The sequence below is a fragment of the Amblyomma mixtum genome, chromosome 1 (genome assembly GCF_055824585.1).
Source record: "Amblyomma mixtum isolate Tamu chromosome 1, ASM5582458v1, whole genome shotgun sequence".
Lineage (NCBI taxonomy): Eukaryota > Metazoa > Arthropoda > Arachnida > Ixodida > Ixodidae > Amblyomma > Amblyomma mixtum.
In genome coordinates, this window is record NC_143012.1 from 85,154,630 (window position 1) to 85,171,697 (window position 17,068).

Consider the following 17,068-nt stretch of genomic DNA (forward strand, 5'->3'; position numbering starts at 1 on the left):
AAAATTTTGAAGTGCGATTGAACAAACCTGCTTCGATTATTGCACACACTGTGCTTTCAGCTTCCCTTAGCAAACAATATGACATCTCTGTCTGTCCTAGATGTTGAGATATCGACATACTAAGACAGCCAGATGTCCAAAATTTTCATGCCATTAAATTGTCTGCTCCTGCACAAATTCAGCTCACACGATGATCTGAATTGGATATTATGGTCAAAACGCTGATTTCTTGAAGGAAAAAATTGGTGCAGTTGGAAAATAATAGCTCGAGATTCTACAAATGTCACTTTTTGAAGACATGTCATACAGTCTAGCCCGGTTATAACGAAGTCGGCGGGAATCGGAAATCACTTCGCTATATCCGCTATTTCGTTATATACGGACTACGAAAAAAAAATGCTAACATCGGCATAACGATTTATTGCCGCTGAAAGAAGTCGTCCAGCGTCCCCTACAGCGCATACAACATCCATACAACAGCATACAACGATCCGCGATAACGATAAAAATGAGGCACGCTTCCAACATGCACAATGCTGCCGCGCTTTCTCTCTGCCTTGCGCACCGCGGCACCGACATAAAACAAAGCGCGCGCTGCCACACCTCCTGCAGACTGCAGTCCAGCCGTGGCGCCGACTGCCTGGGAGAAATAGAGAACCGCGATTGGCCAAGACGGCCGCTCTCTGCGACGTCATCAAAAAAAAAAAATCGTCTCTGTTCTTTTTTACATTTTTCCCCTGCGCGGCGTGCTCTACCGCTCTACGCCGTGACGCCGTTCAAGGACGGCGCAACACGAGGCCGGCGTGCCATGCGATGCAGTGAAGCAACCTTTCGCTCCGCAGGAGAGCAGACGACGCCACGAAAGGACGCCGTCAGCCGATTTTGCTCTTATTTTCGCGGAAAAAATCGCCTCAAGGACGCAAAAATGTGTTGATTGGCAGATTGTTTTTCGGTTGGTATTAAATCTCTTCGTTATATCCGCTGACACGCACTTATTTACTTCGTTAAAACTGGACCAAAATGTATTGAAAATGCAAAAATGGGAATGGGAAATTGAAATCCCTTCGTTATAACCGCTATTTCGCTATAAGTGGCTTCGTTATAAACGGGCTAGACTGTACTATTTGCTAGGGGAAGCTGAAGGCACAGAGTGTGCAATAATCGAAGCAGATTTGTACGATCGCTCTTCAAACATTTATAATTCCGCAAAGTTTATCGATGCATTACATGCATGCCTTGAGCATTGATATTCCAAGTGCTGTAAAATTACTAATGAGGGTAAAATGGAAACATGGTTTTGATTATTGCTCTCTTTACTCACCATACTATGTTGCCAGGGATTAAAAATTATTTTTTATTGAGCAGTTTTTTTTGCACCGAGGTACTAATGAATGACTAATTGAAATTAATTATCTTGGGAACAGACTTAATTTATGAGAAAGGTAATTTCATAGTTGAAATCAGTATAAAAACTGAGCAAGGTGGTACAGTTTCATTAGGATTGGACTAAAAATAAGGAAAATAGGTCTACGACCAGTGTCCCTTAACTAGCTCTGTTCACATTTAATCAGTGGGGCATTTTGTGATCCACTCATATAGAAAGGAAGGGACAAATGGGCTCCCTTGTCCGACTAAATTCCGGTTCTCCAGCATGAGTTTTTAGTGAAATTTTATGTTGCAGATTTCGGCCATATCGAACTATTTTGCAATTTTTTATCTATTTGTTATTGCAAGGTTTCACTGTGCAATGGTACGCTTACATACGAGCGGGCCAGATCTGGGGAACCAAACATGTAGAGGAAAAATGCTGCAACAGTCTGCCACTGCAGTGGCTTCCCCGCAGTGCACTAGTTCAATGAGGCGCACAGAAGAGATTTTCGTTGCTTTCGTTATTGTCATCTGTGGATCAAATGTGTTGCGAAGTTTATGCCGCGCTAAGTTAAATGCGGACTGAATTTACTGAGCACTAGAAGAGGTACCACTCAGACCTTGCACCATGAAATCCTAATCGACATTTCTATAAAGTGAAAGTGTAAGTTTAGAAGTGTACTTCATTCAACAGTTACATTTCTTTAAAATTGGGCTGTTTGGATCGCGAGTTTTTGCTGATACTTTTTCCCTGTATATTTTTTGTTTAAGGCTATTGTGGAGGTTTTACTGTACTGACTGACATCAAACTCTTTCTCTGACAGTATTTGCATTTACGAAATGACATATAGTAATTGGGTAAGTTTGTAAATCGGTTTTTGAGGAAAGGAAATGGCACAGTATCTGTCTGGCATATCTGGGACCTGAACGGTGCGGTAAGGGAAGGGAGCAATTAGTGAAAGGACAAGGAGAAAAAAAGAGAAAGCATTTACAAAATGACATAGTAATTGAGTAAATTGGTTTTTGAGGAAATGAAATGGCGCAGTATCTGTCTCACATATCTGGGTGGACACCTGAACCGCGCCGTAAGGGAAAGGGAGCAATTAGTGAAAGGAGGAAGAGAGAAAGACACATAGTAATTGAGTGTTTGCAATTTCATCATCAACTTGGATGCATGGCAGATTTGTAGAAAAGCAGTGTTTGCAGCCCTAGTGACGGCTGCCAATTGTCGGCCAGTCGGCCGACATCGGCTGCCAATTGTCAGTTGTCGGCCAGTCTTTGAGGAAGTGTTTCGAAGGCAGTGCGAATTGGTTTGTGCAGCCACAGTGAAGATGGCCGAGGACTTCCCGGACTTTGTGCTGGGCTTTGTCTGCCAGTCACGGGTCTCCCACAATCCCGGGCACATCCACATGACACCAGGTGAGGACCCCCGTGCAACCAGCTGTCTCATGTGGGCACAGCTAAAACTGTTGATGCGATCCTTTGCTATTCTAGCAAAAAAAAAAAAAAAACAGACACGGGACCATAGGAAGGCATAGATTCTTAGGCATAGATTAAAAGGTGCCCCTTCTAGTGCAAAGCTTCTAGCCTACACATTCATCATCGGACCGAAACTTGAGTATGCATGCAACATCTGGGACCCTTACACAAAATGTCATCATCGTCATCAGCCTGACTGGGCCCACTGCAGGGCAAAGGCTATATACTCCCATGTCTCTCCAATAAACCCTGTCCTTCGCCAGCCAAATTTCGCCAAACTTCTCAATCTCATCCGCCCACCTAACCTTTCTGCCGCCCCGTGCTACGCGTGCCTTCTCTTGGAATCGAGGCACTGAAAATGGTCCAGCGAAAATCTGTTCGATTCATTGTTAATAAATATCGTTCTACTAACTCTCCAACCACTCTTACGGCGCAACACAACGTACAGACATTGCAAACATGAAGAAAAATTCAGAGATTGAAATTTCTTTTCCTACTCCAAAATAACAAACTCTCCGTGAGCCCCGATTTATTTCTTAAACCGATCTCAGCGCGACTAACGCGACATCGTAACACGGAATCACGAACACCGTACAGCGCCAGAATCTATGCTTTCAAATTCTCATTTTTTCCTCACACAATAACTCGATGGAATGAACTCCCGCCTAAGGTTGTAAACAGCATTGATGCCATGGACAAAATTGCTTATTGATAGTTGGCGAGTTGTTTTTCCTTGTTCTTTACTATGTCCTGTTACTCATGAGTTAGTTTTCTGCAATGAAATTTGCCGTGTTTCTTTGTATATGTATTTTTTTGCCCCTCCTGCTTGGACCCATCTTAGGGTCTGCAATATGCTATAAATAAATACAGTAAAAGCTCGTTAATTCGACACTGACGGGACCGCGAAAAATTGTCGAATTATCCGAATGTCGAATTATCCGAATGTCGAATTATCGAATGAACAGCAAAAAAAAATGTTTGCCGCAACCTTTATTTGGCAAAGAAATCTGTTATCGTTGCCTGCTTTTTCGAACGAATTTGAGCGACTACGATAGCTCTAACAGCTGCCAGGTGCTGCGCGGCACACGCACCGTCAGGGATTTTTTCACAGAAGTCCTCCCGCACGGACAAGGCTTCTGCGGCTTCTTTCACCGTGCACTTCAGCGTTTGGGGCAACTGCTCACAATCGTCACCTTCCGACGAATCGTCGTTGTCAGCGCCTGTCACTTATATTATTACATCCTCGGTCAGCTGATAGGACACTAAGGCGAGGCGCGCAGGCACTGCGCGCTACCCACCCGAAAGCAGCGCGGGGAGGAGGTGAAGCGAGCACGGCTTCTGCCGCTTATCTGTTCTTTCAGCCAGCGTCCGCTTCGCGGTTGCTGCTGCGACGCGCAGATCTTTCCTCTGATCTTCTAACTCTCCTCTATCTGCACTAGGCAGCGGTGGTTGCTCGGCTGAGCCAGTAGGCAGGCCCGTGCAATTTCCTTTCACCCTTCTCTCAGTCGCAACAAAACGGCAACAGCAAGCAGCCCAATAAACACGCTGACAAAGCGTGCAATAGACCTCTCCCGACCTACGTCATCAGCGCACGTGTTTCTGGTCCGATGGGCAAAACATGCGCCGTACCGAGAAGGCTCACACCGAGAGAAGAAAGGCTGTGAGGCGTTTCGAATCGGGGAACAAAGGTGGTGGGGGAGCGCTCGGCACCAGAAAAATCGGTTCAGAACCGAAAGTCGACGATTTTGCCCATCGGGGCACACCTTTTTGATGTCACACTGTTTACATCAGGGAGAGGTCTATTGCCAAAAAAGGCGCCGCCTTATGGTTAAACAACCGCGATCTTAGCAGCAAGAACACGTGGAAACGACGACACACGACACCAACACGACTGCTGCGAAGCACAAAAAAAAAAGAAAAAAAGACGCCAGCCGCTTCGGCCGCCGCTAACCTCGCTTCCCTCGCTCACGCTGCTGACGGCGATCACCATACAGATGGCCTATCAGGCGTACAGTAGCCCCGCTCGTGGCAGTGTTTTTTTTTCTTTTTGCTCTCGGCACACCGGCTTTGCGGGCTGCAGAGTGAAGTCGAATTAACGAGAGTTTCGCCCCATAGACTCCTATGTATAATTGTAGGGACCTCGCGTGCGCGTCGAATTATCCGATTTTCCGAATTAACGGGGGTCGAATTAACGAGCTTTCACTGTAAATAAATAAAATAAGAAGGTATGCACACACACACAGACACACACTGTCGCCATCCTCTCCTTTGCTGTGAATCTGTATGTGAGGTCAGTGCATGGCATTCTGCTTGGTTGGCAACAACTTTATTGGAGCCACTTCAGTGGATCAGGTGAGGGTGGGATGGAGGGGGGGTCGAACAGGATGGTGACAGGCCCTCTGGCCCCTCTAGATGACTGAGCACTGTTGGGCCAAGGCAACCGTCAAGGCCCAGGCCACGATGCACAGCTGTAGCTCCGGTTGTGAGCTGCACAGAGCAGCTTCCCATCGCTTCTGTGATAACCCTTGGAAGGGGGATTTCGGTTTGTTTGGGCAAGTTTGGTAAGTGCGTTTGAAGTCCGCTCCAGTGCTTGGGCATAATTGACATGTTGGAGATTTTTCCCTTTGATGTTTGAGGCAGAGTAGGAAAGGGGATGGCATATTGGCGGTTTGTAACCAACACCATATCATCTGCTCAGTTTTGGTCAGGGAAAGGTTCTGGTGCCTGTGAGACCTGACTCTGTTTCCTGTCAGGAGTGAACTTGCAAATAGGAGATCGAAGAGGCTTAATATCGTAACTTGACATCAGCTGCCGTCTTCTGCTATTTGTAATGTCTTATATGGCCAGCTGGGCATGAATGATGGGTGCCACTTGAGTTCACCTCAAATCCTGGCACCGGAATGACTAGCATCACTCATTAAAGCTTTTGCTTACTTGTCGTGTTTGTGGCACACCAAAAAAAAAAGCAGGCCACGGATGCACAAGCAGAGTTTCACTACCCACAAAAGTTTTCAGAACACAGAAATTGCAAAAAGCACTTGTTTGGCAGTCTAAGCATGCAGTCATGAACTGAAAGGCGCGCTTTGCAGTTTTCCTCACTCGCCGCACAGTGGAGCCCTCGGTGCCTGGTTGCATGCCTGGGCAGCAAGGAATGTGAGCGTTTTCGTGGTTTCAATGTTCTGAAAACCTCTGTGGGCACCTGTACGTAGTGCACCCTTCTCAAACCTCATGAGAAATTCGGTTTGTCAATGTTAGTAAAATGTATTTTCTCAAGTCTTAGTGTTTCAGTGAAAACACACGCACACAATCATGCACGTGCACGCACACACACACTTACGCGCGTGCACGCACACACAAAAAAGAGAGAGAGATTGCAGCCACAGGTCAAACAGTTCTTTCCTTATGACCTTTCTCTGTGGTGCATTTTAGTTAAATAAATATGTGGCAGAATACATGTTTAAATCAAAATTACTAGTAATCTTGCATTTTTGGGAAATATCTGGCTACTGGGAGCAGGAAGCTTGATTTAGGCAACCAACTTGGAAGGCTGCTCGAAGGACCCCGTTGCCACACAATTCTTAAAAAGGCAGCCGCATAGGAACACACCGAGTGCTCTGAAACTTCCAGTGGCATTTAGACTGCAGAACTTTTTTAAAATGTTGTAAAAGACAGATGTGCATTACAGTGTACATGTGGACTGACAGTGATAATGGTAGGGTAAGGAAGAGACTCCAAAACTCTTGCTATCACTTCCTTCTTTATGCCACGCTACCTTCATCCAGTTCAGTAGAATGGAAAGTTGGGCTAGTTGGGAGCTGTTCTTGACAAACTACATTTCTTGCACCAAGGGCAAGGCGCTCATCCTGTTGTCTTCTTTCTGTGTCTCTGTTTTGTTTGCGCCCCCATTTTCGTCGTGAACTTCATCCAGTTGCCATCAGGGCCCAGTGACGACTGTCTGGGGTGCAATTACGAGCACAGCATACCGATCAAAACTTCTACGTCAGCTCCATTATGCCCTAGGTCACAAAATCCATGACATCTGTACATCATGAGCCGCAATCAAAAAGCTTGATTAATGTCTAATTACTAAGTAATGGCAAATTACTAATCAATTGTTAATTAATGAGTAATGCCAAATGACTAATTAATTGCTAATTACTGATTAATGACTAGATACTAATTAACTTAATTAATTACACTTAAGCTTAGCCTTTAGGAGTGGAACGCGACAGCGTGTTGTAGCGCTGCCAGGAAGTCCACGGAACCCCACCACCAGTTCTGCGCGATGCCTTGCTGGTTGGAAACACCTTTGAACTCAACACCTTTTGATTAAAGGAAAGGGACTTTTTGAGGAAAGGAAATGGCGCAGTAATTTTTCGTTTAGTCATGGAAAGGGAGGAAGGGGGAGTGAAAGAAAGAGAAAGAGGGGCAATTACACAGTAACTGTCTCACAGATCTCGGTGGACACCCGTCATCCAGGCACTGGATGTAAGGCTGGACAGACTGGAGATTGAGCCATTAAAGGCTTAAAAATAAAGGCCTTAAAGGCCTTAAAAATGAAAGTATAGAGGCCATGCAGTGGTTTTTAATTAATGAGGCGTCATGTGCAGGTGTGCGGCTCGATGTCGCCGGAGACAGCCTGGGCCAGCAGTACTGCGACCCTGCGGTGGCGATAACGGAACGCGGTGCCGACATCATCATTGTGGGCCGTGGAATTGTGGCCAGCCCAGATCCCGTGGAGGCTGCACTGCGTTACAAGAAAGTCGCCTACGATGCCTACCTGTCAACACTGGCTGCCAAGTAGCGCACTCTGGTGGTGGTGGGGGCTGGCAAATGACTTGCACTGCATTTGTAATGTACAATCGGCCAACTTGTCAGGCCAGAAATAAAGTTGATGTTTTGAAATTGCTGTTCTTTTGTTTGTGGAGATCCTCCAGGAATGCTGCGTTTGTGGTTGCTTGCGTTTGTGGATGGAACGAATTGCATATTCAATGCAACTCTGCAGTGTTATGGTGTTACGTAGCTGCCTTGTATTTGAGGCTGGCAGGACAAGCGAAACATTTCCATGCTTGTATCGGGACGGACTAATCACTGGGTTATATATACGGCCCTTTGTTTTCAGGTTTAATTTTTCTGTAACTTGGGGGGGTGGGGGGATTAAAATCTGGCGATATTGCCGTGCTCTATTTCGGTGACAAATTCGGTTATTCAGAAAAAAAAATTCCATTGGCCGGCAATTTTTGGGAATTATTAGCAGCACAAGACAGTTTAATATAACAGTTAGCTTTTCTGCTAGAAATAATATGCTCTATTTTTTGCTCATTCTTTCATAAACAACATGGAAATCGCAGGTTCCGCTAAAACATTGCTTACCAATTACAATCGTTTTGCCTAATCTATCACAAATATACAAGTATTTTTTCGCAAACGTTGCCAATTTCCTACGTAGCATTCCTGCGTCCGAGCAAGGTCAGCATGCCTTTATTTCTTCCCTCTTGATTTTGACTAGGATGTCAATAACCAATGTTTGTTCCCTCATCCACTCTGCCCACTTCCAGTCTCTTAACATTACACATATTTCTCTTTCCATAGCTCGCTGCATTGTCCTTAACTTTGGCTGAACCCTCTTTGTTAGCCTCCACGTTTCTGCCCCATAGGTGAGTACCGGTAGGATACAGCTGTTGTATACTTTTTTCTTCAGGAAAATTGGTGTACTGCCTTTCATGATCTGAGAGAACCTGCCATATGCGCTCCACCCCATTCTTATTCTTCGTAGTTATTTCCCTCTCATGATCCGGATCAGCGGCCACTACCTGCCCTAAGTAGACGTACTCCCTTACTACTTCCAGCACCTCGCTACCAATTGTGAACTGCTGTTCATTTGCGAGACTGTTGAACATTGGTTTTCTGCATGTTAATTTTAAGACCTACCGTTCTGCTCTGCTTGTCTAATTCATTCATCACGCTTTGCAGCTCATCTCCTGAGTGACTTATAAAGGCAATGACATCAATGAATCACAAATTGCTTTGGTATTCTCCGTTAACTCTTACCCCAACTGTTCCCAATCTAGGCCTCGGAACACCTCCTGTAAACAGACAATGAATAGCATTGGTAAGATCATGTTTCCCTGCCAAACACCTTTCCTTATCTGAATTTTATGGCTGGCTTTATGGAGGACTATGGTAGCTGTGCAGTAATTATAGATATCTTCCAGTATTTTCACATAAGACTCTTCTACACCCCGATTCCGCAATGCCTGCATGACCCATCACTCACTTGCCTTTAAACTGTCATTCATCACTAAATTTTTTTTTTTGCCAAAAGTACTGCAAAAAATGCCCCTCTATGAGTCAAAGCTTTATGCAGAGGACGAAAATCACAGAGCCGAAGGGATGTAATACAACCTGTTCTCATGAATACATTGCCAATAGTTGTTCACCTTGTAAGATATAAAGCGTGGCTGTGCTTCAACGAAACACTTCATTGGTTGAGAAAAGCACTGAGGATATGATATTTTCAAGATTTGAGTTCTTTATTGTTTTTTCAAGAACATCAGCAGCATGGACCCCACCTCCTCTGTCAGTTGCTTGACTGGCATTTTCTTGTGAGGGAACAGCAGTCTTCAGCTTTTTTCCAGCCATCTGCTCTGTGCCGATAGAATTGAGATGGCTCGAAGTGTGCCCGCAAGAAAAAAATTCACTGATGATCAGTGAGATTTACGGGGCAGAGTATGCGTCAACTTTAGTGCTCCCACTGGACGGAGCAACTGCTGCAGCTGATGGACATGGTCAGACCGTGCAAGTGGGTGACATGATCCAGTCCGTCAATCACCGTATGACCGCCTCTCTCCACTTTCCCCACCCCTCGACTCCGATTGTTCTCTCATCACCCGTCGTCACCCAACCTCCTCACTTTCCCTCTCCCGCCCTTCTCTCCCCTGTTGGCATGTGGCACAGCATAGTTAGCACAGCTGAGTGAATGCTCACACAGGAGGGGTACAATGGCAGTGGACACCATCCTGCAATGTTTGGTTTGGTTTATGATTTAACGTTCAAAAGGGGCACAGGCTATATGGGGCGCCGTAGTGGAGGGCTCCGGATAATTTCCACCACCTGGGGTTCTTTAACGTGCACCAACAACGCACAGTACACGGGCCTCTAGAATTTCGCCTCCATCAAAATGCGACCGCAGCGGCCGGGATCGAACCCTGCGCCTTTTGGACCAGCAGCCGAACACAACCACTAAGCCACCGCGGCGGGGTACACTTGAATTTGTCTAATGCGACTCCTACAACAGTACCCCAGCACAAAACGGCAAGAACAAATCTTATGAATGATATGCAAATATGCAAAGGATTTGTCGGAGTTCGCTTCCTGCAATCTTGACAAGTTGAAGATATGATGCGTGCAGTTCTGCATTGTGATGGCCCCATGAGGTGGCCCACCACTACGCAAGGCCTACCTCATAGCCCGTAGTGCTGTTTTGGCATGTTAAACGCGAATATTTTTCGAGGGCTGTCTCTCATACATTAGGATTGGCGCGTCGATACCTCGCACAGCTCGGCTCTTGCAGAGGGCACCCAGTGAGCGCGGCTGATGCGTAGGCACCAAATCCTGCGCCGCGCAGGGTCCTTTGGCAACTTGAAGGGACACACGCCGTTTTTGCTGTGGTTCGAGCAGCCGACTGCGTAGCAACAACCCATCGCCGCATTTCGAGACCCGACGGCAGCAGTGTCTGAGTCTCGGAACCCGCTGCCTCAGTGCCTCTCCTTATAACTGCAGTCGCTCCAGTGCAGCTATCGGCAAATAAATTCTATATTGAGTATTTCGGTGCTAAGTAATAACGCGCACGAGCAATATACTACTTATGCCATACGAACAATGAAATGCAAGCAGTCATTCCTGCTTGTCCTAGGCAGCCATTCAGCGTTGTTAGCAACCGTTGCTATGAGAGCTAGATTTGCATGGATGCGGCTGGTGTTGGACCGTTGGCTGGACTCGTTGCACTTTGAAAGTCATCCAAAGCATGATGAAAAGTTATTCATTACTTTTTTACAAAGAAGTTTTTTGTGACACATTAGTAACAAATATAACTGATCATAATAAACTGTGTTTGTGAGCACTTTGGATGCACTTAAGTGATTTTTTTTTTAGAGTAGCACTGTGAGGCGCATCCGCCGCTGTGTTCCTTTAATAATAATAAAAAAAACTTGAATTTAGGGAACTTTTACGTTGAAATTAAAATGACTGTTGTTAAGGCGTTGACGTAACCTCTAGGCTAGCATCATCATCATCCAGTTTTCTTTTAACTCATCATCATCATACGTACAGTTGACGATTGCTTGCGTTTCAATCCATTGTGTCATATTCGTGCCTTGATTGCTTGATCGGTACCGCGTTGTCGTGAGCTTCGCCAGACCTGCGTTGCGTGTCGTGAGCTGCCTTCAAAACTTTGTGCCGAGTTCGTGATCGACAGCAGGCGCGCGAGGAGCGAAGATGGGCGACCGATACAACATCCACAGTCAGCTGGAGCACTTGCAGTCCAAGTACATCGGCACGGGTCACGCGGACACGGGCCGCTACGAGTGGCTGGTGAACCAGCACCGCGACACCTACGCCTCGTACCTGGGCCACTTCGACGTCCTCAACTACTTCGCTGTCGTCGAGAACGAGACCAAGGCCCGCGTGCGCTTCAACATCATGGAGAAGATGCTACAGCCGTGCGGACCGCCGCCCGAGAAGGCCGAAGACTGAGGCAGTGCCAACCGGACTTGTAAATATTCCCTCATGCTCATGTTATTTATCACGATGTTACAATAAACTGTGTAACGTGCCCCACAACTGAGTCTTCTTTACGCTCGCGGTCGGATGATCTGTCCCCGCTCAGTTGTCCAAATGCTTGGAGGTTCGTGCACGCGGAGCTGAATGCATGTGGTCGTCTTGGTGATATTGGTTTGGTTTATTGGGGTTTAACGTCCCAAAGCAACTCAGGCTATGAGGGACGCCGTAGTGAAGGGCTCCGGAAATTTCGACCACCTGTGGTTGCTTTGTTTGGCAAGGCCTGCAAGCCTGCAAAGTTCAATCGAACTTGGCTTGGCCAGTCCGGAAGTGGTATGTGGCGTCACATCCTTGGGAGTTCCAGTAAAGCTTGTCTCTGTTCAACAAATTATTATGGATTCCTTAATATAAGTTATTCATACAGAGAACTGCCAAAACTTAAACTGTTGCTAATTCTAAGCCAAGTGCATGGGAGCGGGAATTCAGTATGTGTCCGCAATTTACCATGAAAAATTTGAAGGCAATATCTCGCATATCACAGCGGATTGAGTGTGATTCTGTGGACAGAGCAGATAGCATCCTTAATCTGCGGATCACAAAGGAATTGCGTCCTTCTGTGTTGTTGTTGTTGTAGCCTTTGACAGAATGGCACATACCCACACTGGGGTATCGGCCAAGCATCGGGTTGCTTCTGCAAGGCATCATTACTGTACTTTTTCTTTTTAGAAAAAAGCAGGAATCGGAAACTGCAGAGAAGCAGATGTATAAAAAGCATTGTCTGGGTGATAGAATTAAAGGTTTGACGACCAAAAAAAGGTTGCAAGCAGCTTTTCCGAGTGAGATAGATAAGTGACTAATGACCTGGCATGGGTGATAAAGACCAACCATTTGAGCAGCGTTGTTGAAGAGAAAGGATAAGACATGCTCAGCGTAAATGTGGAGCTGGAAAATAGAGTAAGCTGAGTTTTCATTAAAGCTGCGACTGAAAAGCAACTTAGCTTATGTGGTTTCATTGCTAAAGTTCCTTGAGCAATGAAAGTTACAATTGTGATTTTCCAAAAATATTGTTTTAATAAGCCACTGTGTTTGTTTGTCCTTGGACAAAGATTGACAAGTCCTTTGAAATCCTTGAAAACCTTCGAATATTGGAGCTCCAAATTAGCATTAACCGTGTAGCAGCTTTGCGTGAGGTAAACACTGTCATGTCATCTGCATGAAAGACGCCAAAATGATGATAAGAGGCATGACATTACATCATTAATATAAATTCAGAAGTAGACTCGAAATAGAGAATGAGTCTGGAGGTGAGACAAGAGGTTACACCAAACTATGTTCACCTACCGCCAAGAGAGATCACAATAGTGAATCAATGTCACTGCTCCTTAAGGATCTAACAACATATTGCTTTTGTGCATGCTACCATGTCTACTGGTTACCATGTCCATGCTCACTGGTTTCCCACCACCACCTGATGGCCAGGTATCCACGCGAGGTGTTTGTTGCTGGGTGTGTGTGTGGCGCGGAGAGTGCATGCCACAGGTCAGGTGATCCATCCCTATGGTGTGATTTCTGTAGGCTGCCTGGGAGACAGCTTGGGTAGACACCATAGAAATAACTATTTCTTCAGCCTCCTTAGGGGATCCAACGGGTGGCGAAACCATCCACTGTAAGCATATGTTCATGAACACCTGCAATTGTTGCGAAGCACCGGTCCAGGCCTGCAGCATCAGTATGCCCTAACTTGAGCATAGGCCTGTTGGATGGCTTTTGTTCTGGACGAACGGCAGCCTGTGTGGAAGACAAGTGCACATTTCTGGGTAGCGGAGTGGTCATGAGTTTATCGCACTATTGTATGAGAAGGTCCACTCTGTTCACGGTGGTGTGCACGTACATGGAATGGAGCTCTTTGAGGATGTGCCTGCCTGTTTTAGTGGCGGAGAGGCAACTTTTTTTGGCTGTGATGTGGGCCTCCATGAGTACTCCTAGATGAAGGAGTCATTACGTTGATGTAGAGATGGCGAGATCTAAAAACATGCTTGATGGCTTTGTGAATGATAATGTCTCGGTTTTTCATATTGGATTTCACGAGCCTCAGGTAAGGAGTCACATAGATAAGCCGACTGATGATGAAGACTTGCACAAAGCAAATAGTGTCGGTTTCGAACATGCCGGATTTTTTATGTGTGATGTGTCCAATCATGCACCCCACCCAGTCCCCGTGAGTGAGTTTCATGGGTAATAGCACTAACACCATCGCTCTCGGCAGTCTAAGTTATTATGTAGCCCTCCACTTTGGCAATCCTTTAACCCATGTGTCGCTGCATGTCAATACCATCAGTACCAAGCAGTGCTGTATGAGTTTGTTAGACACAACCAGAGAGAGCATGTAGTGATGTTTTGCAAATTACCCTGTAAGGGAGTAAACAGTCCTTTAACGCATTTCCTTATAGGGGCAGGGTATGCTTCCCGAGCCCTGGGATAGATTTCCATCAGTAAAAATGCAGTTAGCTACAGCGGGAACAGATCTCCTCTTCAAAACATGCGAAGTTAAAGCAGTTACGAAGATTTTAACCGAGGTTTTAGTTTCCTCTATTTGCTAACCTCAGGACTCCGCATATAAAAGCCTCCTTCCATTGGTAACAGCATCATGTTACTTGCTTTGTGATTGGAATTGCTTCCATTGCCAAGAATAAGTATTCCTTATATATTTAGTGATTGCAATCTACCCCGGGACTTGGGCAGCATATCCTGCCCATAAAAGTGAGTGCGCTAGCGGCCATCTTACCCCGTTTTGATCGAAGAGCATTACTTGGCTCACTGTGCGAAAACCCCGCCCGAAAAGCCGAAAAACGCAGCATGCAGATCACGTCATCACCCTTCCCGGAGTAATAGGCTATTGGCGTCCCCATCACTACATACCTCTAGGCGTGATCAGTGAGCCAGTTGCATTTGCTCTCGTATTTACACATCATAAGAATTGCTTAGGTGCCTCCATAATTTTTACTTCCATAGGGCTGGTTTGTTTTTTTGAGTGTAGAGGAGGAGGAAAAACTATTTAGCACGTGTAGATGGTTCCATGCTAGATATCCATCAGTCCTCGACTGATGGCGACCTGGGCGGCCCACTCCTTGGCCCGGACCTGGACGGCCGGGTCTGAGCTGGCTAGCACGGCCTTCCAGGCTGCTGTTCCTGCAGGAACTGTGACTACCGCGATTTCCGGTATAAGGGCCGCAGAGCTAAATTTTGGCGGGAAATTCTAAGGCGTAAGCCTTACTTGCTACATTGAGTGAAATCACGTCTGTGTGTATGTGTATTGACACTCTATGGTACCCATGAAAGATAGAGTCCTCATGCAACACAGAAGGGGGCGGTTAAATTAATGATTGGTCGCGCGCGGTTGCTTCGATCGTTGCTCGGAGTACCCTGGATCGCATAAATTCTACCGATATGGCAGTACCTGCTATCCCATATTCCAGGGCAGTGGCGCTCCGCTTAATGCTCAGTCGCTGCACCAGTGGTATAACTCCCAGGGACCTATGAATGTTCAGTAGAGAAAAACTAACCCACTAGCTGTCACGTCATGGGCGGACTCGCGGAGCACGGTTCGCGGTACGGCGGCGACTGCCTTCACGAAGTTAACTTGTAGATCAGAAGCGGTATGACGGTGTCGCGGCGGCGGTATACGTAGAGCCATGCAGAGGCAGAATTGCCAGCTGCGTGGCATCGTGTTACATCATGTCGCAATGCGCGGCGACTGCGTTCACAATGTGTTCGGAGCGGGCTTACGCCATTCTGACACGTAAGCAGTTTCTTTAATGCGAAAGCACTTCTTGCCTCATGAGTGGTATGGACAGGACGTGTCACCGCGGGCTGTGGACAAAGTTTAATTGCTTGGTACGTGGTCAGTATACATCCTTGCAAAAAATTGGCGGGGGCTAGCTTGGCTAAGCCTGGTAGGTTGCGAAAGCAAAAGCGCAGCGCCTCTAACTGAAAGAACGCAGTGCGCTGCGTCTACAGGTCACGCGTGGCTACCGGCCGCCGCTGCGCGACGACTCGACTTGGTAGCCCATCTCTCACCCTGGTATGACGTCAGAGGTCATTCTAAAGGTCAAATGGGGCCGCCGCGGTGCTCAGTGGTTATGGTGCTCGCGGCTGCTGACCCGAAAGACGCGGGTTCGATCCCGGCCGCGGCGGCTGGAATTTCTTTGGAGGAGAAATTCTAGAGGCCCCTGTACTGTGCGATGTCAGTGCACGTTAAAGGGCAACTCCGGCGATTTTTCAGCCATTTTAAATTATTGGCTGTTTTGTGTTCCGAAGAACCTCCTGTAATGTGTAGGATACAAGGTTTTCAAAAGCAACCGTAAAATAATTTTTAAACTGCAAAAAACGCAAAACTCGAAACCGAAACCGCAAAACCGAAACCGGGGAGGTGCCTTCGTGCGGTATTGACTGCGACGTCACGAGCGGGTTCGCCGCGCTGTGAAGCCCCCGAAGATATCACAACTACCCTGAGCCGCGCTGTCGACATGACTGAAAGCGCGGAGGACAGCTTTTCCGAGACCAGCGAGTCTTTAGAAGACGACTCATTCGACGATTTTGGACTGGACGAGTCGCCTTTTAGGTATGATCCACCGCCGAGCGAGCCAGCCGAGTCACACCACAGGCCGCGTCACCTGCAGCACTGAGACGGTCTGAACTCGGAGAAGTGATTACTTGAGTCATTTCTCGTGCATGCATTTGTGACAGAGTCGTCAGAACAAAAGTTAATGAGATGCACCCGCCGACAGCTGTTCGTGTGGCGAGTGCCGGCCGACCCAGCCTGATGAAAGAATCTGCTGCCGGAACTTTGCCATGGTGCACAACGTCCTTACAGGAGCATGCATCACCAACAGTCCTCTCTGCGAAGCTTTGTCTCGGCGGCGAGCTTTTCAAAGTGAGTTCACGCCAGCTACAGTTCTACAATCCAACATACCACTTCTTGACGGCCGCGCTTCGTTCAGCTGGCCGCTGCGATAGACGGTTGTACTAGAATAACGTTGGCACAGAATATGCCTTCAAGCGCCAGTTGAACGAAGCCTTAGCGATTCCAAAGCTCTCTTTGAAGTACACGCTGTCTTCGTAGCAATCTGGCGCGAAATGTTCCGAGCACAAGCGGGTATGCTTCCTCGGAGACCAGTTTACACGGCGGACTCTATCACCAACTTATCGCGAAGGTTCTTATCGCTAGGAAACCTATGCTAGATCACGCCCGTTGTCACAGATCAAGAATTTGTGCACCCCATAGCACCTCAGAAGTTGCCGTGACCCATCTCTCTGGCGTACACATCACATCAAGCACGTTGAGATGGCGCGAAATTGCACAGGTGGTCGAAATAATTCCGGAGAGCTCCACTACGGACCTCTTTCTTCCTTTCTTCTTTCACTCCTCCCTTACATCGCGGTT

At 46.9% G+C, this 17,068-nt stretch overlaps 2 protein-coding genes across 2 annotated transcripts in view; both read left to right on the plus strand.

Moving 5' to 3' along the window:
* The window catches only part of r-l (rudimentary-like), a 30,964-nt gene extending 23,212 nt beyond the window's left edge, over positions 1 to 7,752 (plus strand). The window contains exons 10-11 of the mRNA XM_089554086.1: positions 2,689 to 2,787; positions 7,458 to 7,752. Of these exons, the coding sequence (XP_089410212.1) occupies positions 2,689 to 2,787; positions 7,458 to 7,651 (293 nt within the window). The 3' untranslated portion in view covers positions 7,652 to 7,752. The remainder of the gene's footprint in view (positions 1 to 2,688; positions 2,788 to 7,457) is intronic.
* Positions 7,753 to 11,168: 3,416 nt separating this feature from the next.
* Sf3b5 (splicing factor 3b subunit 5) lies at positions 11,169 to 11,688 on the plus strand. The gene has a single exon (XM_089566458.1). It carries the CDS (start codon positions 11,344 to 11,346, stop codon positions 11,599 to 11,601), a length of 258 nt encoding a protein of 85 aa, XP_089422584.1. The 5' UTR covers positions 11,169 to 11,343; the 3' UTR covers positions 11,602 to 11,688.
* Positions 11,689 to 17,068: the final 5,380 nt, after the last annotated feature.